Here is a 20355-nt window from a genome sequence, read left to right on the forward strand (position 1 = left end):
GGGTTAGCTGAGCCTTCCTCCTTATGGACTGTGCAGAACTACCTGTAAATGTGCAGGTGGTAGTACGGGGCTTTCATGAGAAGAAATGTATTTTGTGTGATCTAAAACCATCACTGAAACTAAACTTTTTAAAGACATAGATTTGGCCTGGGTTCTAATAATCTGTGGTGCCTCAGCACCTTAGCAGGGGCTTTATGGCAACAGCATAACACATCCTTCCCAAACTGTAAGAGGGGGTTTCCAAGACTTACAGTCATCTGTAGTTTATACTGTAGTTTTGTCCATAATCCTTTTCTAAGCTAACTGACCACTGGAATGATCAACCAGAAATTTTTCCTAGTACAGAATTGCCTGTTTGTATGATCACAGGGGAAAGCATTCACATTAGAACAAGTATACATTTGTCCAAAAGAAAATGCAGGTAATAAAGGCCCTGATTTTCCACCTATGAGTCTGAGGAAGGAATCAGTCCTCTTGCATTACTAAATTGGTGTGGAATTATGGGTCCTGATGAAAACCAATAGACTATTACTGTAAAGCATTTAACTTGTAAAAGCAGCCCAAATTTGGTTAACTTGTTATTATGTGCTGGAAACCCAAACCATCAGCAAAGGCACTGTTACAAAGTTCAGATAAGAATCAACAATAATATGTTTCTCATCTTTGTCCTGCCTCTCATAGGCTCAGTAATAGTATTAAATGACACAGAGAGACCCTAGTTAAGTGAGAAGAGTGTGAAGTAAGCTCTACATCTGGAGTTACAAGAAGTTGAGAAGTATTTTGTGGCCTATAGATAGAAGTGGCCTGTGAAGGGGACATGTTCAGAATGGCCATTTATTTCAGGGCTGTCTGCAATTGTGGTGGACTGCTTTTGATGCCTCAGGCAATTCCTCTTAGTCTCACACTTTTAAAATAGACTAATCTGATTGAGGGAGAATATCTTGTATGACAGAAATAAAGTATCTACAAGATGTCCTCCCTTAAAATAAAATTGCAAGCTATTTCAGCCTTTGATCTAGGCTGTATGCTGAGTTTGGAGGGGACCTGGAGAGGTCAGGGAATACAGGATACCTTATAAATAGGAGTGCAGAGTACATGAGAGATTGGCAGGTGTGGGATGTTCTGAGTGCTGAGGCTGGTGCAGCAAACCTAGGCTGAAAGGGCTTTGGGATCCTAGAGGTGGCTGCAGGTGGCAGGATGGGGGCCTATGAGCAGGGCTGGCTTAGGAAGAAGAAAGGAAGTGGTTGGGATAAGCTTGGAAAATGGAGAAAACCGAACAGGACATGGTCTTTGGTGAGGCAGGGGTTGTGTTGGAATTGTAGAGCTGGAAAACACAAATTTAGGGTCCTAGAATGAAGACACTTAGCAACTGTGTTATGAAGGTGTAAATGGTGTGGTTCCTGACATCAGAAAATTACAAAACACTGCTGAAAATTACAAAATGCTTGCTCATTTTCTCTCTCTTAACTCCATATGCACCTTTCTGGCTTGTTTTTGTTTGTTTGTTTTGGTTTGCTGTCACAATGTTCCACTCAGAAGCTCCCCAAGCCCGATCTCCCCTTTGTCTGATAAGACAATCTACAATGGAACAGTTCAAATGTAAATGCTGTTGTTTAACTTGGTGTAGTGAGATTTTATATTTGGCATCCCACTGTGATAAAAATAAAGGCAAAGCAGAATTCAGACAATAATGGAGAATTCAGACAATAATCCAGCACAACACGTAGTACATTTGATTCTGTTTTCATAACTAGTTGTTGTGCAGACCTTTAACTCTTCATTTAGTTAAGTGTTACAGATGCCAGGAAGGGAAGAGTAAAACTATAATAAGAAGTGATACCCTGCTTTGCACTGTTTCAAGCCTGATAAAAGAAACCCCCACAATTCATCAGACTGCATGCTATAAATGGAAATGGAAAAGTTACTAAAGAGCAAATAGAAAAACAAAATATATTATGGCACGTAAGAGATTTCAACTGTAAGCATCCTATTTACTAATGTACATTGTAATAATTCCTCCTATGAACTATGTTTCTGTGTGTGTGAAACAAAGTACTAAGTTTTACTTTACATTTGAGTAAAGTGTATAATTTGAACTGTTTTCTTGAGCTTTTACTAGATTCTGTAATTTATGTGTAACAGAACATACAAAGAGTGGTAAGGCACATGGAACCCATGTTAGCTAGACGGTTAAAAAGAATTCATTTCCATCTTCTTTTTCCAGAATATATTGCATATATAATCACAGTACAGGCCCCATTCTAATAAGAAAATCCAGTCATTTTGCAATCAAAAACTCTCAAGGATAAAATAATTTGTAAAAATGTTTGGGGAAAATGGATAGCCAGGAAAAGGAGAGACTACTTATGTGATTTGGAGAGGAGTGATTAAGTGGAACCTCACTTGGAAAACTTGCAGTAAACCTTTCGTCTTCATTAGATTCTAAGCAACTACAGCTTGGCCAAGGTAATGCCCACACCCATTGGTAACCATGTTGTATCCGTGCTGCTGTACAGGGAATTCGCTATTCATTGCTTTCACAGGAACAGAAGGTTCCAGGTTTGCCTTTTCCTATGACCAGAACTTCTAGGAGAGTAGCTTGCCACCACTTCTGATGTGCTGATCTCTAAATTCTTTTTCATGGGAATTGTAATCTTGCATAGTGAATTTACACGTACTGGAAATCAGCTTGATTTTCTGAGTTAGGCTTTGCCTGCACCGGTACATTGAACTGCACAGGAGTTGTTCTATGGCCTCAGTGCTGGTGGCCTGGGCCCTTCGAACAAGCCAACAGCACAGAGCCAGCGTCCAGGAATGCCTCCGACCTGAGGCAGACACAAGGTATTCAGGCAAACTTCGGGTACGCTGTGATGAAGACAGTGACTGCTTTTAGCAACTTCTTTTGGCATAAATGGTTAGAGTATGACAGGTGGGAAGACGGGACATTTTGTGTATTACTGCTGCCTGATCTTGCGTTGTAATGCGCATCAAGAGTAGAGAGAGTTTCTATGGCACACAAGGATGGAACTTCACTCCCCCCAAGCGAGATGCTCGCCGCTGGGGTATCTCCGTTAGGCCTCTTGTGCTGGGCCCATGAGAGCACACAGTGGGCCCCGTTGTGCCTAGCAGACACGACGACTGGGACCATTCACGCAGACGGGTTTTGACCAAGAGATGGAGAATATTTTAAACGTACACACACCCAGTCAATCACAAGAATTTTTCGCCTCCCGCCGCCCCTCCTGGGCCCCGCCCGCCCCCGCCTGCGCAGCCGCCGCTCCTCCTCCGCCTCCCCCCGCGCGATGGAGGTGGTGCTGGCGGACACGCTGCTGTCCCGCTGCGGGGACCGCGCCGCGCTCTTGCGGGCGCTCAGCGCGCCGCTCTGCGCCGAGCGGGCGGAGGCGCTGCGCCTGCTGCTGCAGCGCCTGGCGGCGGGCGGGCCGGCGGCGGCGGGCGAGGCGGAGGCGCTGCGGCGGGCGGCCTGGGAGGTGGCGCTGGAGCGGTGCCGGCCGCTGCTGCGGGGCGGGGAGGGCGCGGCGGGCTGCGGGGAGCGGGTGCGGGCGGCGCGGGCGGCGCGGGGCGCGCTGCGGCACTGCGTGCAGCTCTGCGGGGCGCCGCTGGCAGCGCGCCTCGCCCGCGACGCGCTGGCCGAGCTGGCGGCGGGCGGCGGGGCGGGCGCGGAGGAGGCGGCGGTGGAGGCGCTGGTGGCGGCGGCGCCGCGGCTGGAGGAGCCGGAGCTGCTGTCGCGGTGCGTGGCGGCGGCGCTGGCGCTGGTGCGAGAGGAGGGCGAGGGCGAGGCGGCGGCGGCGCTGGTGGCCGGGCGGCTGCTGCCGGCGCTGGGCGGGAACGGCGCGGCGCTGCCGCGCGTCTGGGAGGGGCTGCTGGGCGCGGGCGGGGCGCCGCGGGCCGGGCGGGCGCTGCTGGCGCTGAGCGCCTTGGCGGACGCGCTGCTGCCGCGGGGCCCGGCGGGGCCGGGGCTGGACGCGCGGCTGTGCCCGCGGTTCTGGCGGCTGGTGCAGGAGGGCCTGACGGAGCGGGACGGGCTGTGCCGCAAGCGGGCTCGCTACCTGCTGAAGCGAGCGCTGGACCTGAGCGGCGGCCAGCGCGCCGAGCTGCGCTGCCCTCCGGACGGCGGACACGGTACGGCCGGGCGGGCGGCGGGAGGGGCCGCGCGGCCCGGGATGCGGAGCCGGCAGAAATGGGTGTCTTTATCTTTTTTTTTTTCTTAGAATCGAGTCTGTTTTGGTGGTCTGCTGAGAAGAACGAGCAACTCCTACAGTTTTGGGAAACTTACATTTTGATAATGGAAACTTTGGAAGGAAACCAGGTAGGAGCGCCTTAAAATCTCTGCCCATCCTAGACAGACGTGCTGCCTCACTTGTGGCATGTATGAATGCTCCTGTAGGGCAGAGTATTTACAGTTTTGGTGATTGAGGGTATCTAAGTCAGCGTTAACTAGAATATTTTTGTTTCAACTCGTAAATACTTAAAACACAGCATGTGTCATTCATTGGGAATAAATTCAGAACTCTTCTCTGTCATCGGAATACATCTTGTTAATGCAATGGCAAAAACCTGGGGTGCAGCTAATTGCAAGAGCAAGGTAACCAGCTTAGTGAAAGATCCAATGATTGCACTTAATAACCTCTCTTTGGTAGAGGGGACTATGTCTATATGGTGAAGTACCTGTGGCTGTGGATTAAAACAATTTTTTTTGGGTGAGGCTTCCATAATTGTATGGTATCATGGTGTTAACTATTAGTAGTGTACCCACCTCCCTGTAGTTATTTCATGTTATTTGTACATGGTTGTTCTGCAACTGAAAAACTGTTTATTTAAATGCTTAATTATAGATATTTGTGCTGTTTTACTTTTGAGGAATGGAATGGTTATTAGTAAGTATCATTCTTAAAATATGGTAGCATTGATGTATCAGTTTTTCTCCAGTGCTAAACTGCATCTGAGTGTTGCATGCCACAGGCATTATAGGTTTTATTTAAATGTACTTCTCTTGTCAGTTGCTATATTAGTGCTATTGATAGTAAATTCTAGTCCGAGTAACTGACAGCTCCTGGGTTTGAGATATAAACTGTTTACATCTCATTTGCATTTCAGATCCATGTTATAAAGCCAGTATTACCAAAACTAAACAGTTTATATGAGCTTGCCATATCAGGGGATAAAGGTAAGATGGACCTTTTTCTATTTAATCTCTTAAATATTAGTCAGTTAAATTACACTCTTATGTTTTCTTCTTCTGTTTAGTAGCAGCTTTTTGTAGTGTTTTGTTTCTCAAGTTAGGTGTTTCCTGGGTGGCTGTTCCAGTTTTTGTGGGTCTGCTCTATGCATAGGTTGTTTGGCAAACATGCATAGGCACTGGCCACTCTGCTGTGAGAGGAAATCCGAGCATATATTTGTTGCTTACTATATTGTCTTGAAATACTGTTTTTCTGCTAGAAAAGCCAAATAAGTGGTCATTTCCCACTGTGTTTTGCTTTACTTAAGACAATGTGAAAATACAACAAACCCAGAGATTTTTGGGGTTGTAGAAACCAAGTCACCTGCACAACTTTGTAAAAGGAGAAATCCTCCCCCCCAACCCAACTTATTAGAAGTGGGGAGAGAATAAAGAATATGAGTGCTGAGACAGTGTGTCTAGGGCACACGAGTACATGTGATTAGGTAGTGCAACATGTTAGAGATTGGTAAAGCAGAAAGACCACTAATGTGAAACTTTTGCCTGGAAATACATTGGCATAAATAGAGTTGCAGAAAGAAGGATGTGCCATTTGCACTTCTTAGTGATTTTAATTTGTAACTAATAAAATAGAGATCAACTGGAGAAAACTATTAATTTTTAAAATTAGATTTAGCAGGGTGTCTTTATAAAACTAAACAGCTATAGTCACCTTTTTGAAATGTCTTGTACATAGACTATAATGTCATTATGTTACGTGCTAGTGTGTCACTGTCATTTCTGTGTCAGTTTAGTTTAGAAGAATTTCTTTTTGTAATAGGTTGTTGGCTGTTTCACCCATCGTGGCATATGTGCATTTATAGACGAATGTTTGAGAGTGAGAATAAAACACTGACAAAGGAAGGCATTCTTCATTTTCTGGAGCTTTATGAAACAAAGCATCTTCCAAATCCACTTGGTTTCTCAGAGGTAAGGGTGTTACTGTTACTTGCCTGAACAAACAAATTTTCTAATTTGTAACAGATCGTAACACTAATTGCTTCAGTAGTTGGAATTGGACACATTCTGCCTCTGTAGTATAATCAGTGTATCACTGTATCCCATAAAACCCCCACACTTTAAAATATTCTCTATGTGGGAAGAAACATTAAGGCTTAAAGGTTTTTTTTATTACTATCACGTGTGTATTGACTGTCCAACCAGCCTCCAATTTAGTAAGGAATGATCTACATTATACTATTTAGTCTTCATAGGAGCTCCCCCCTCAGAGGTTAACATTCCTGAGTTATACAAATTAAGTCAGCCTTAATATGCACCCTAAATCTTTTTACCTGTGTTGGTTCTTCATCATTCTTTTATTTCATGTTTAAATCTGTTTTCTCTATCTGTTTCCCAAAAGGATTTCTTATTTGCCTGCATCTTTCACAATACTCTGTGAAATGTATCTAGTGGGAAAATCTCATTCCTTGTTTACTTTCCTGGTCCCCCTTCTCTTTAGTTTCTTCCTCTTTTTGCTTCTCCTATTTACTATTAACAAGAGTATTCTCTGATTCCTGGCTCTGTCCTTTAAAGTCTGGTGGAATAAGTCTAGCTTCTATGTAACAGTGCCTTGGAAATGTACATATAGCCATTGTTCTTGTTTCTTTTTTTTTTTTTTTAGTTTGTTATTGGACCACTAATGGATGCCCTTTCAGAAAGTTCCCTCTACAGCAGGTAAACCAGTGGTTTAATTAATCATTTATAATGTCTTGATTGCTGCAAATGTGTTCTAATAATACTGGTTTAAGTATGTGGGTAAAATCTTAGCTAAGGAAAACACATTAATGAAAAAAATGGTGCTGCTAAACTTACTGACAGGTAGAGAGTTTTTCAGGAAAGGGGAGTGGCTGTGAACAGATGAAGTATGTACAATTTAATCTGAGTAACAACAACAAAGGATGCCTCAAGCTCCTATATTGCATCTTGCTTTGAAACATTAATTTGGAAGTGAGATACAATAAATGAATAACTTAGCGAAGTACTTTTTTATCTTCTTATTTTCTTGCCACACAGACTGCTCTAGTTGTTCCCAATTCATAGGTGCTGGATGTGGGTGTTTGCAGGAGACTGTGGTTGGTGGATGACATGGATCCTCGTGGTGTAAATATGTAAAGAACAGAGGAAAGCTGGAGGAGTTGCAGGTTGCTGCACATTCAGTGTAGTGATGGATGGCATTCAGTCCTTTGTGCTAGTTGCATGGAGAGTATTGAGAGAGGAATAAAGTACTAAATGCACTTTCGTTATGACCCAAGGTAACGGAGGTTCTTGTTAATAGATCCCTTGGAGTGGATTAGAGTGAATGACTGGTGTATTTATATATGGCAGGTTTATTTCAGAACAATTTGGTTCAATGAAAAGGAAGTGTGTAGCCATTTTGGTTGTCGTCCATAGAAATGTAACAATATAAAAATATAAAATATATATAATGAAAAGAAAGAGAAGATGAGAGTAGATAGTGGAGAGGAAGGATATCACCATCTGTGGATCCAGTGACAAGACTTAATTGTTGCAATTTTCAATGCCCCTTGGTCGAGTTGATGGTCACGGTCTTAATCTAGTGGGGGAAGGCCATGAAACAAAGAGTTCAAAGAGTTTAATATATGCTTATTTTTGGGGGGATAAAACCAACTGTCACTGGTGATAGTGGGGATTAGGTGATGATGGATGAAGTGTAGTCAAAATAGATTGTTTCCTCTAATTATGGCAGGACAGATGTGACCTCTGTAGGCACTTGGCAGCAGTTACACATTTCTCATCTTAGCTGGCTGCAGTATCTTTCCATGGACATGCACAGATGGGAATTCAGAAGGTGAAGCAAGTGCCAAGTGTTTCAGTGTGTATGTTAGAGCTGTGTTGACTCAATACTTCGTAATCTTCTTAAACTTCTCTCTTAGCTTCTGTGTTTCTGCTGAAACATATTGGCATATGTAGAGGAGGGTGCATATTTGAGTATACCAACAATATACAAAGTTGTCACAGTTAATGTCCAGCTGAGAGAAAGCTATAGAATCTCTTGACTGATGCTAATCTTTGATAGCCAGGATCCTGAGACTTCTCATGAGACATAGGTGGTCTCTGTTGGTCTCATGGATTGCCACTGAATGACGCTTTGTTTTTGTTTAGGGGCAATTCTAAACATTCTAAATCTGTTTGATTTTAGATTAAATCTGTTACATCTAATCCTAAAGCTGTTAACATGCCAGTTGCATCAAAACATGTTTTAAAACCCAACAGGACACCAGGTCAATCAATAGGAGCTTGTCCTCCTTTGGGAATAAGGTTACAAAAGTTTTTGGCTACTTATCTCACTCTTCTTCCAGAAGAAGAAAAAGGTATGTTTCAGTCTCACCTATATCTTTTTTTAAATAAGGAAACCAAATAAAAGCTATGGAGCCATTTTTTGTATGTCATGTAAGCATTTACTTGAGAGAAAAAGGGAGTAGTTGTCCTGACAGTGGACTTTCCAGAGAAGAGGCCTTGAGCCAGTCTAAGGGACCCTGCAGTACTAAGCTACAAAATTGTTCTAGGGGTAAAACAAAGCAGATTTGCTTTTTATTAATGGAAAAATAAAAAGCCCAAACAAGTTCCTAAGATCTGAAGTGAACAGTACTTGCAGATTCTTTTTTCTTTATCTGTCAGACTGTTTTAGTCATGACTTGTGTAGTGACACATTCAAAAGAGCCAGGCCAAGTGCTGAAACAAAATAAGGATTCTTCTGTTGTGAAGCTGGCTGGGGAAAAATTTCTGAGACTGTTTCAAATTTTGGTGCTAGTATAGGCTGACATGAAGGCAAGCAGGATTTAATACCTGGTCTAATTGGATCAGATAAGGGTAGAATCAGCTCTCTTCAGCACCCTATATGTACAGGTGTATTCTAGTAGGAAACACCTTATATATTTGTAATGCCATAGGTGCCTTGTTTCTCTGTCATGTCCCAAGGCATATATTTTATCACTAAGTGGGAGGGTGTGTGATCAGGAATCCTGAGATGGGTAGCCTGCTTCCAGAAACTGTACATGTGATGGCTTATTGAGGATTGCTCTGCCCATTCCAGCATTCATTAAACTGGTTGAATTACTGTGGTCAGCCATCTCACAAACTGAATAGCAACTTAAAAAAGGCATTGATTAGTGCTCAAAACAATCAAGAATTAAAATTCCATTCCTGAACATGGTGATTAGTGCAGATTACCAAAGTCAAAGCTAGGTTTATTTCTGGTTATCTCCGAATCGTATCACCTTACTGACAAACTTCTTTGGAATGTAATTTTTTTCTTTGAAATAATTAGGAAATTATTCTGTTGTCTTTAATTGTCAGAAATTATAATAACACTCTTCTGCTGGAGTTCATGTTATTTGAATGCACTGGAGAACACAAAATCACTCTGGGTTGTTTTGTTTACTTTTATTTTAAGGTAGCTTCCTGTTAAAATTTATTCAGAAGATGACGAGTAGGCACTGGTGTGCTGTTCCTATTCTGTTTCTTTCTATGGCTTTGGCATCTATCCCTGCATGTAAAGTACTTGGTGCTGAAGGCCTTCATGCTTTAAGGTAAATATACACTGCACTGTGTTCTTACAGCCTTTTTCCAAAGAAATGTGCTGACAGTCTGGAGAGCCAGGATTTGATTCATGTTCGTTACTTCTGAAGGGATGGCTGTGCATGGGAATGGAAGGTTCTGTCTCCTTTATGGCTAGTTTTCAGAGGAAAGCAATTCAAGAATCAGTGTATTTATATCTCTCTGTGAATTAAAAAAAAAATTGAGTTTTTGCATTTTAGATCTTCATAATTTCTACTTTTTAGGATATTTTTTTTTCCTGGTCTTTCGCACTTCCTGCTTGATAGATATCACACTTCTTCCTTTTCTTCTATTTACAGTACAGCCTGCTTTAACAGCAGTTGAGACTATATCAGGGGTATAGCCACAGCCCATAATGCTGGAAATGGAAAGATTTCTCAATAGAAGGCTAGGTAAAAGTTTTTGGCCTCATTATTGACCTTAATCACACTGATATTTCCTAAGTGTCTGCTTTCACTTCCTAGAGCCACTAAAAATCAGTTGTCATTCCAGTTTAATCAAATCTGAGCTTTTAAATAAAATCTTACTGGTGGTTGAAGGAGTATTGGATAGAAGCAGTTTACAAAAAGAAAAAAAAAAATGTTGGACATGCCTTTGCTGATAAAAGATCCCTGAAAGTTTCTTTCAGTTTCATGCTTGAGTGAGAGTTTGATGGCAAACATTTGTATACTTGTTACAGATAGAAATGGTAGTATTAAATTATCAGTTTGAACTGATGTGGTCATGGGGGTTGTTCCTTTAGTTTTGGTTTTGTTCTTTCTTCTCCCCCTTTTTACTTTGTCAGGTTTATGCTCTTCCAAGTTTCACTAGCGGTTTTTGAAAGTACATGTAACAGTAGTCTTGGTTCTGGATTGTTTGTGGTCTGATCAGGCAGTGTTTGTGTCATACTTAACAGAATATGTCTGTTAACATGCAATCTAATGTATTTTAAATGGTTAATAATTAGAAAATACGTGAAAATGTTTACATTTTTAAGTGTGTGTTCTATGCAGTGTGTATTTTTCATCTTTGCAGAGATGTCCTCCAGTGTACTATGATTACACATCAGATTTTGTTGCGTGGAGCTGCTCAGTGCTATCTTCTTCAAACAACTATGCATTTGACAGATGTGGTCAGTTTGGGGTTTTGTTTTGTTTTGTTTTATTGTTTTCTTCTTCCCTGATGTCATAGAAACCCCATAGCACTTTTACAGGGCCAACAGTATTAAAAAAATTGCTACATACAGTATTTTTACTGATTTTGCTGGATTTGCAATTTTTTTTTAGTGACTATTTAAATTCTGCTATGTAAGTATGGTATGCTTCTGTTACCTTTGGTTTTCATAAGAAGTATTTTTTTCATTAGCTTTTATGAGTTGATGTTTTATTGTGGGGTTTTTCATGTGCTAGTTATCATAACAGGATATTATTCCATATCTACCATATAAACTCAGGTTTTAACAGATAGAAACTAAATAGACTTTCCTGTAGTACCTAATAATAAAAGTATTCATGATACCAGACTGATAAACTACCATTACTGTTGAAATAGCAGGACCATAGTTATTCAGTAATTGAGGTATTCATGTTTTGTTTGTTTCGTAGCTTGCTTTCTAAATAAGTAGTCTTCCTGTTGTGTGTTATGGCTGTAAACCTGTCTCAATTTCTTTCTAGAGATGCAGAAATAGTACTTACGAGCAGCTCTTAATCATTTATCTACATTAATTTAAAAGGTATCATCAGTGAATAGCACCATTCGTACAGTCACTCATTTATTTTCAGATAGGCTTTAATACTTGGGAAATTAAGTTTTGTTCCTTGGTACAGATAAGTTGGTCCCAAAGGGGCAGAAATGAGTCTGCATCACAAAAAGGAAAAAGTAAATTTCTTCTAAATTTTCTTTAAAAACTTGCCAGATAAAGGCAAACTTCTTAAGTTGTCATATAGATATTATTTGTTATATATTATGTTGGTAGCTATTGTATTTTGATTAATTTTTTCAGGAGAAAGTGTCCTTCCCAGAAGTTTCAAGCTTTCTTCTGTCCCTTAGACCAGAGGAGTCCCTAAGGAGAGATACTTTGTTGTGGACAGAGGTGAGAACTGAAGCTGGTTTTATGTTCATCAAACCCATCACTGGTAGAAATAGCAGGATAATCTCAAAGGGAAGAATGTGCATACCATGTAAAGTGAGATTGTAAGTCATAAATTTTCACAGGATATGTATTTTGTGTCTTTGCGAGATGTAAAATGCTGTGAATAAAAATTCAAAAATGAAATAATTTTTAATATAGTATATACTGGAGCCAACTGATCATGTAGCCATAATGTTTGGTTGCTTGTAGAGCCATATAGTGATAAAGCGATTTTTTGCACAATGTCTTCTTGTTATGTGTACTGTGTGTTTCATCTTGCTCCATTCACTTTTGGCATACAAGTTAAAAAGACAAAATGGTGGTCTCACTAGACAACACTTGATTGGAAGAAGCCCTTTTGAGAGAAGGGAATTTTTACCAGTCTTGCTTAATTTTAAAAGTTGTTGTTTTTCTTATGTTGGTGCCACTGGTTTTTTGGGGGTGCTCTGAGTTACCCTCTGGAAGGACATTTTTCTGTGTGTAGTTAGAAGGGAGCAGTCTGCTCAGGCTCAAGGTAGCTGTGGTGAACACCTCTCGCAGTGTGTGCATTTCCTGATGTAAGAGTTTGTGTTTAACAGTGCTCTGGTGTGCTGCTGTTAAGTCAGTGATGTCAGTGCACCGCTGCCAGATGTGGTCAAGGAGTAACATACTGTTCTTAATTCAGCTTTGCAGTTGGTTGCAAGGGAATGACAGGTGCTTCAGGAAGTCTGTGACCTCTGATTTTGAACATCAAGAGACATCATCATTATGTCAATATGTACACAGTCTTGTGGGAGAGTACTTTAAGACGCCTGCATCTGAAAGTAAGTTACATGTGTATTGATAAAAACCACTATTTTAAAGATAATTTAAAAAGAAATTACAACAATCCCTTGGATTTTAGAAAAGTTGTCTGGTTTTTTATATTATACCTGTTCAGGTTCTGCCCAACCTGTCTATTCACAATTCTTAAGTTTGAACCTTATTTTTTAATTCCAGCTTTCCTCCCTAAATTAGTCCTGCAGTATTAATTGAACATTAAGTCTTAATATTCAGTTTTAATGCTGCCCTGATGCTTGTCCATTAGATTTATTTTGTCACTCTTTTGATGGTGTCTGAAATTGCTGGAATGTGGGGGCGGAGGAAAGCGCAGGGGAATATGAACACCAGATTCTGTCACCTTTCTCAGTAGAGCTTTGTAAAATGACCAAGTATTTTTATAGAGAGAGAGGCCATAGAGTGAGGCAGCTTCTCAACAGCTCATTGCACACCCTCCTGTGTTGTTACATTCTTTTGATCTTGGACAGCTTGCAGCAGGTGAGCTGCCACATGTTATAACCAAGGAAGGTGCAGCAAATGTGCAGATAAATTCCAAAGGGCCTTTTTGTTCACTGATACATTTTAAATGATTACCGCGTCAGGTTAGTTTCTTCTTTCAGGTACATTGAAAGGAATGGCAAGTTGATTTTTTAAAAAATACTTCAACTTCTGTGTGGCATTCACAATCATAGTGAATTTTATAGTTCTATTTTGTCAGAAGTCAAAACTGAACATGTTTAAAGTATTATACATACAGGAGATAAAAAAGCTAGGTCAGAATTTGCTAATGATAAATAGCTTCAGAAGCTTCCTGCAAACCAGGAAACTTCACGTGATTGTCTTATTCTTAGAGAAGTTGCAAGCAAATTCTCTCTGTTGATACTCCAAAGTAAATTTGCTAAAAATTTTGGCAGATCTTCTCTCCTTCCTGAAATGTTTGTTTAGTCCTTGGTCTGTATTATCTGCAATTCCATGGCAATCATCTGCATTTCACTTATAAAAAGTGATGTTTTTAATCTTGGTTTTATATGAAACTTAACTAATGAGCAGTTCTTTAGAGGAAAAAAATAAAAAGAACCATGTCCAGCTGCTTGAATTTGACCTCCAAAGTGTGTTTTTCTTTCTGAATTTCCAAAGCCAGAAACATACCAGTTAAAAAGCCCCTTAAAACCAATTTATGTACTGCTATTTAAGAAACAATTTTATAACTATGATGATGTAGTTCTTCATCAAAGACTGATAAAAAGAGAAACTTCACTTGGTTTTTTTAAAATTTCCTTTTTACAGAACAGTTTTAGTTCTTTATGTAACTACTGTGGTCAAAATCACAGCTGATATTTCTGATAAAGTGTAGTGGAATTACGTTCTTCATTAAATTCATTTGAATATGCTAATGTGTTTTTAAAAGCAATGGAGGAGTCTGTGAACTGCTACATAACATATGATACTACATAACACATTGCCTAGAATTTACTTGAGCATCAAGGCCAGTTGTGTTTGAGTTTAATTTTTATCTAGATAAAGAATACAAAAAGTTAGTAGTAATACTCATGTTAGCATGAATTGTTTTTGAGCTATTATTTTATTAAAGTAAGTTACAAAACCAGAAGTTTTAGAAATTAATACAAAGGTATTTTTTAGTTACTGTGGAAACCTTAAAATATCTTTAATCAGGAGAAAATTGCTTTATGCCTGACTGGTTTGAAGCTAAGCTTGTCTCCACAATGATTCTGTTGGCTGCTGATGTGGAGCAGATGAAGAATAAATACAGGTAAGTATGAAATACCTTATTTTTTACATTTCTCTCTTTTTCAATCCCCTCACTCCTGAAGGATCCGGTAGAAGCCTGATGAAGTTGGGAAGCTGTCCTCTTTTCTCTGTAGACTTTTGATCAGCCTGATCATTCCTTAGGCCTTGTCAAACTGTTGCTGCAGACATAGTGGGTAACATTCTAAAGATACTTAAGTGTCTTGGAAACGTGTCCTATTTATTTCCATAAGTAACTTCAGCACTTAAGGCAGATACTCAGAAGAAGACTTTCTTTTTAATTTTTGTTTTTGTGTAGTGGAAAAAGCAACATAGAGTGGATTGAACTAGAGGCTTTCTTGAACCCTCTTCTGGATGTCTTGATGAAACTTGGCAGTAATGCTTACATACCAACAGTGAAAACAGATAAAAGCCTTCAGCTTCTCTTGAAGTTATTGCAGACCCGTTGGTTAAAATGTTCCAATTCGCAAGATGGTTAGTGACATCTTCAGTCTACTGTGTCTTCTGTTCATTACACTCTTAACTACAGCTAAGCTGCTTAACTGTTTTACAGCTACATTGTCAAACTGATACTAGCCTAGAAGTGGTAAATGTAAAGGTTGACAATCTGGCGTGTGTGTTATAAAACTTGAGCTGTGGGTCCAGTCTTGCAGATGTCCTAAGGACTGGGAATTGAGAATGGGGAAGCCTTCTGAGGAAGCGATTGTTGTCCATTAGGATTAGATTATCAGTTAAAATTTAATGAGTGTGACTGTATTGCAAATATTTGTAGGCCTATTCCTTGCAAACAAATGAATTCCATAAATCATTTAGTCACTTCAGAAAGAAGTTACCTACAGAAACCCAGCCTAGCCTGCTTAGTTGCCACAGCCAGCCTTTCCCGAGTGCATAAAGTGATCCTGATGGACATCCTGTTTTCTGAGTTGACTGGTAGGCTAAGAGGTGCTCATTGAAGTACAAGCCTGGTGATCTGTCTGGGAGTGTTGGCCCCTCACAGATGGAGCACTTTAACTTGTTGACCTTTCAGGAGAGTCTGAACAACAAACTATGGAGTCCTTACTACTCCTTTTGAGAGAACTTGGTTGGTTTGTAACCAGAATAGACCTAAATGTTTTTCCTGAGAGCAAATGAAAAATTGCAGTATTATTTTAATGAATTGGGATGCTGAATGGGAACAGGAGGGATCTTGGTGTTTGGTTTCTGTTCCCCCAGATTATTTTGGGATTTTTTTCAGGGTGTTTATAACATGGAACAGAAGAGTAGTTTTGGAGCGGGGAGGCTCTATATCTAGGCTCTTACTTTTAACAAAGATAGTTTTGTGTTATACATCTAGGTTTCATATACATGTCTAAATGCAGCCCAAAATAAATGCCCACCCTCGTTTTAACAAGTGCTGTATACATTCAAAACCCCTGCGCCCTTAAATTTTAGCTGTTTGTCTGAAATTCTGAGCACTAATTATGCAGGCTATTCAAGTTCATATTGGGGCATGGTCTGTGACTGTTGAAATGGGTTGCTTGAAATGAACTAAACTGGAAGAAGTGTCCACTAAGCTACCACTGGGCTTTCAGCCTCCGGCACAAGGACAGAACGAGCCTGAAGCAGAACCCTATAAAGCACATGCAAGCGCATATTAGTTTTTTGGTATCAAGAGTAAGTAATTACCTTGTGTGCCTTATTTCTTCATGTGCTTGCTAATGTACCTGCAGTGGATTGCTCCTGCTTTGGGAATTTTGACACCTGGCATGGCAGGTTGAATTCTGCTAACAGAGTTCCAAAGGTATGGCAAGGCTGAGCATTGCAGTGTCCCCATCCTTTCAAAGGTCCCTATAGGTGCTCCAGTACAGCCCATCATCAATCTTTTGAGAGGCTTCTGAATTGCATTGTAGTTCTAAGTTAAGCAAGGATTACTTTTCTTAAATTATTTTTTACGGTGTTTTTGTGCTTCTTCCTTCTGCACAGGTGAACCAAGTAATAAATCATCTTTGTCTGCAGCTGTGATTTGAGTGTGGTGAGGGGTGGGAGGATTAATGCTGTAAAATACAGAAGTTGTGTTTCTGTGTTGATTAAATGGGAGGTGAGAAGTCCTGTTTTTCAAATGGAAAGCAATAAAATGGTAGGAAATAATAAAGGAATTTAACTTTGTAAAACAAAAATAATAAGTGGGAATTGTTTTATTTAAGAATATTTTAATGGGGATAGACATGCCTGGAACGCATGCTGAAATCATCAGCATTCTTCTACAGTTCTTGCTGTCTAAACTGTTGTTAGAGTTCACTATTTTAAACAGCAGGATTTTGGTAATTACTATTTTTTGCTAGTGTTACAGAGCCACTGGTAAGGAATTGGGTTTTATGTCCAACATGCTTATCTGAAGATTTTATGAATAAAAATTGCAGAAGATGTTTTAGTGATTTGAGACTTAGGATGAAACATGATGATAATCTGACATAATTAAACTGTTGGTTCTAAACAATTTAAGCCTTAGAAATGTAGTCCAATGAGCCATTTTAGCTGGGAGCATTGAAAGTGCAATATGGATTTGGAACTTCTGGAAATATTTCCCTTTATATTTTTACTTTTTGAAGGTCTTCCATTTCATAATATTTTTGCAACTGAAGTGTTCCTCAGGGTCAGCTCCAGAAAAAACGGCTCTAGCCTCTGGATAATACTAAATACTGAGACTGATAGAACAAGGTGGCCATGCAGAGTATTTTAACTTCATTTTCATACTGAGATGTTATTTCCTTGTCTCTCAGCTAGCCCTTACCCTTGAAACACAGACTGAAGTGTGTTTGTGGTTAAATGTTTTACCAGAGTGACCTACCCTACCTCCCTTGTGTATAAACTTGTGTCTTCATTTGTGAAATGCTGTGTACATGTGGTATACTTGGTAGCCTAGCCTTTTCTTATAGAAAATACCACATTTTGTGTCATAATCTTGTATTTTCATTTACAGTGTTAAGCCTGGAAGCTACTTGGCTAAAATCTTGTAAGATCACACTATTTCCAAAGATGAATTATTCCTAAGCATCAAAAAGCAAGCCCCAAAAACCAGTGTTCATGTCTATAAATACTAGGAATGGAAGACTGTATTTTTCTCACATAAAGTTAATTGCTGGATATGAAAGCTTTTGGTTTTATTAAAGACTTAAGTTCATTAATAATCTGTTTGTGCAGATGGTTGGGAGTAGGACAAAAGTGGGCATTAAAAGTTGGAAAATTGGACTGTGGTCTTCTGGTCTTGTGTGGGTTTTGGTTCACTAATACATTGTGAGTCTCAGGAAATAATGTAATCTGGTTTGATTCTTTCAGCCTTATGGCTTACACTGTGAAAGAATATAGAGCTGTTTTAAGTTATTTTTAGGTATTTGAATACTATTACTGTATAACTTTGTAATATAAATAAACCTGCATGATATAATAAAATTCTGAAGGGACTTGTGTTTCTGTATTTATACTTTTTTTTTTTTTTCCTCCACACAGATGAAGTACTGGTTTTTATCTGGAAATCTCTTGTGACACCTGTGGAGAGTATTCTTGAATTTGTTCTCCGACGGCTTACTACCAATGAGTTAAGCACTGTAAGTAATGATTATGAGACATACTTTGGTGTGGTTTTGCTTGTTAATTTGATTTAACAGTGTTCCTAAAGTTCATACCAAATCTTTAAACACCTCAAAAGTCAATTTGCATAGAAACATTCCATTACCATTTTTTGAATGGGCACAGTAAGAAGAGAAAAAAAAAGGTGTCTTGACAAGTAGTGTTCACTGTCTATAAACTGCATTTCTTGTTTCTTCTTAAATCTAAAGAAACCATGTATTAAGAAATCCCGAGTGTTACGTACTGCATAATATCTACTAGTACAGCTGTGGACATAAGATGTTAGGTGTTTGGAGACTTTAGTAGTCAGCCTGGTTATCATCTTATTTGACTGTCTCTCACTGCTTGCTCGTTTCTGTGGCCAGTGTTTAAGTTTATATTGAAAGAAACCTGACACTTGTAAAGCAAAGCAAAAGTTAGAGTTGAATCAGGAGAATGGCATCTGGAAGTCAGTTTTTAAGATTTAAAAATTAATGACCTCCCACAAACAAAACCCAAAATTAAAATTTGTTCAGTTGCAATGACAATTGTAGTTTTCCTTCTGCAATCGTTACCAGTAGTTTTCTTCCTGATTTTCAGTTGAATTTTCCTCCTCTCACTGATTCAGATTGCTGTTGTTTCCTCGCTTTTAGGTTGGCGACCTGGATCGTTGTGATCTGTATTTGACTGTAATTCCAGAGACAGTGAATTTGTGCTTGAAAGTCAACTGGAAGAAAATGCCATCTATCAAGAATTTCCTTTCATCCCTGATAAATGCGTCTATTCGTAATCTTCAGGAGAGAAATTCTGAAAAGGTAATTTAAAATTATTTACAACAATAAAGATTAACATAAACCAATAAGTAGTAAATAAAATATATGCTAATATAATATTTAGATTCTGCATCAATAATTATATAGACTTACTATAAACCTAAGTTAATGTACTGCTATTTATTTATATTATGATATATATATATAATGCATAATAATGTTATATAGAATGTGAAATTAAATAATAGTTTGTGTGGATGTGTATGTGCTTATATATTCCCTAACACATATGTCTTTATTTGGCAGTGTAATATGAATGTAAAATATTTGTAGCTAAGATTTAGTACTTACTTTTGGTCTTTTGTATTGCATTATTTATAAGTCTGTATAGCAAAAGTAAAATTCTTACTGTAAAAATGAACTATGTACTCAAAGATTTTTTTCCTCAAATATGAAGTAATCTTACTGATCAAGTTACTATTAAATGAAATGCCTTTTGTGTTTGTTGACTTCAAAGCTGAAATATACAGAAAAAAAGAAATTCCAAAATCCAGCATTGCTTTGGCTTTTTCCTATAGTTATGTTGATTGTCCCATAGCTCTATGAGTTAGGCTACTGTATCTGAAATAGATAAATTTTCAAAAGGTAAAGAAACATTAATAACTTCCATTGAAATAAAGGAGATTTAAATTAAGATTTGTTGGGCAGTGTAAACTTTGGTCTTGTTATTTGGTATTATTGTTTTGTGCAAGAACAGTTAATAACACATTAAAAGATTGTAAGTATTTGATTAGTTAGGTTTGCGTTCTAAGGAAACAAAGAACAGCACTTAATTTTATTTTTTTCCTTCATTTATGTGAATTATATACTTCTTCCAGTAGTTTCAAAGTAAACATTTTCTGGTTCAAACTTAGTGTTCACTGGGGGCCTTTACCAACTTATTTTGAATTCAGGGAAATTATAGTTTCATTATGATTTCTTCAGTACACCTTCAGTACAGTACATCTTCAGTTTCAAAAGAAAGAAGAAAATGCTGAGTAATTACAGATGAGAAAAGGTTTTTATGTGCTCTCGACAGCCAAATGTAACTTTTGGAGATATTTAAATAACATCAAAGTTTTCTTATTATACGAGTATTACATGCCTATTGGCGTTTTCTTTTTAATGAGACTTTTCTATTTCATGCCTCTTTGAATATATACGTTTATCACACAAAATAACCATGGCATGGTTGTGATCTTTTGGGTGTTTGGAGCAGCCAGTGTGTTGTATTCCAAATTCCAGCTGTTGGGTTTCTGATTAACTGGACCTACATCTTTTTTTCTAATCGCTCTCCTGCTGTATGTATGAACTGTTGTTACCTGGCAAGATAGGAGTGTTCTGTCACAGCCAAGCTGCCTGCACTTAATGCATAAGTGACTCTAATTTGGAAGATTTTTGGTTCTGTCGGTGTTTGTAGCTTGTGATCATGCTGGCGCAGCCAAGCCAAGCTGTGTTAGGCACAGGGA

General features: G+C 39.0%; 1 protein-coding gene across 2 annotated transcripts in view; it reads left to right on the top strand.

The window, feature by feature from the left end:
• Positions 1–3287: 3287 nt before the first annotated feature.
• The window catches only part of TARBP1 (TAR (HIV-1) RNA binding protein 1), a 35081-nt gene continuing 18013 nt past the window's right edge, over positions 3288–20355 (top strand). Inside the window, exons 1-14 of one of the 2 annotated variants that reach the window (XM_032102288.1) lie at positions 3288–4140; positions 4230–4327; positions 5116–5185; positions 6018–6166; positions 6858–6910; positions 8471–8568; positions 9651–9786; positions 10829–10925; positions 11796–11885; positions 12589–12727; positions 14397–14493; positions 14788–14963; positions 17976–18073; positions 18728–18889. In XM_032102288.1, coding sequence (XP_031958179.1) covers positions 3303–4140; positions 4230–4327; positions 5116–5185; positions 6018–6166; positions 6858–6910; positions 8471–8568; positions 9651–9786; positions 10829–10925; positions 11796–11885; positions 12589–12727; positions 14397–14493; positions 14788–14963; positions 17976–18073; positions 18728–18889 — 2301 coding nt within the window. In that variant the 5' untranslated portion in view covers positions 3288–3302. The remainder of the gene's footprint in view (positions 4141–4229; positions 4328–5115; positions 5186–6017; positions 6167–6857; positions 6911–8470; positions 8569–9650; positions 9787–10828; positions 10926–11795; positions 11886–12588; positions 12728–14396; positions 14494–14787; positions 14964–17975; positions 18074–18727; positions 18890–20355) is intronic. The other variant, XM_032102289.1, reaches the window with a different exon arrangement.

The sequence above is a fragment of the Corvus moneduloides genome, chromosome 3 (genome assembly GCF_009650955.1).
Source record: "Corvus moneduloides isolate bCorMon1 chromosome 3, bCorMon1.pri, whole genome shotgun sequence".
Lineage (NCBI taxonomy): Eukaryota > Metazoa > Chordata > Aves > Passeriformes > Corvidae > Corvus > Corvus moneduloides.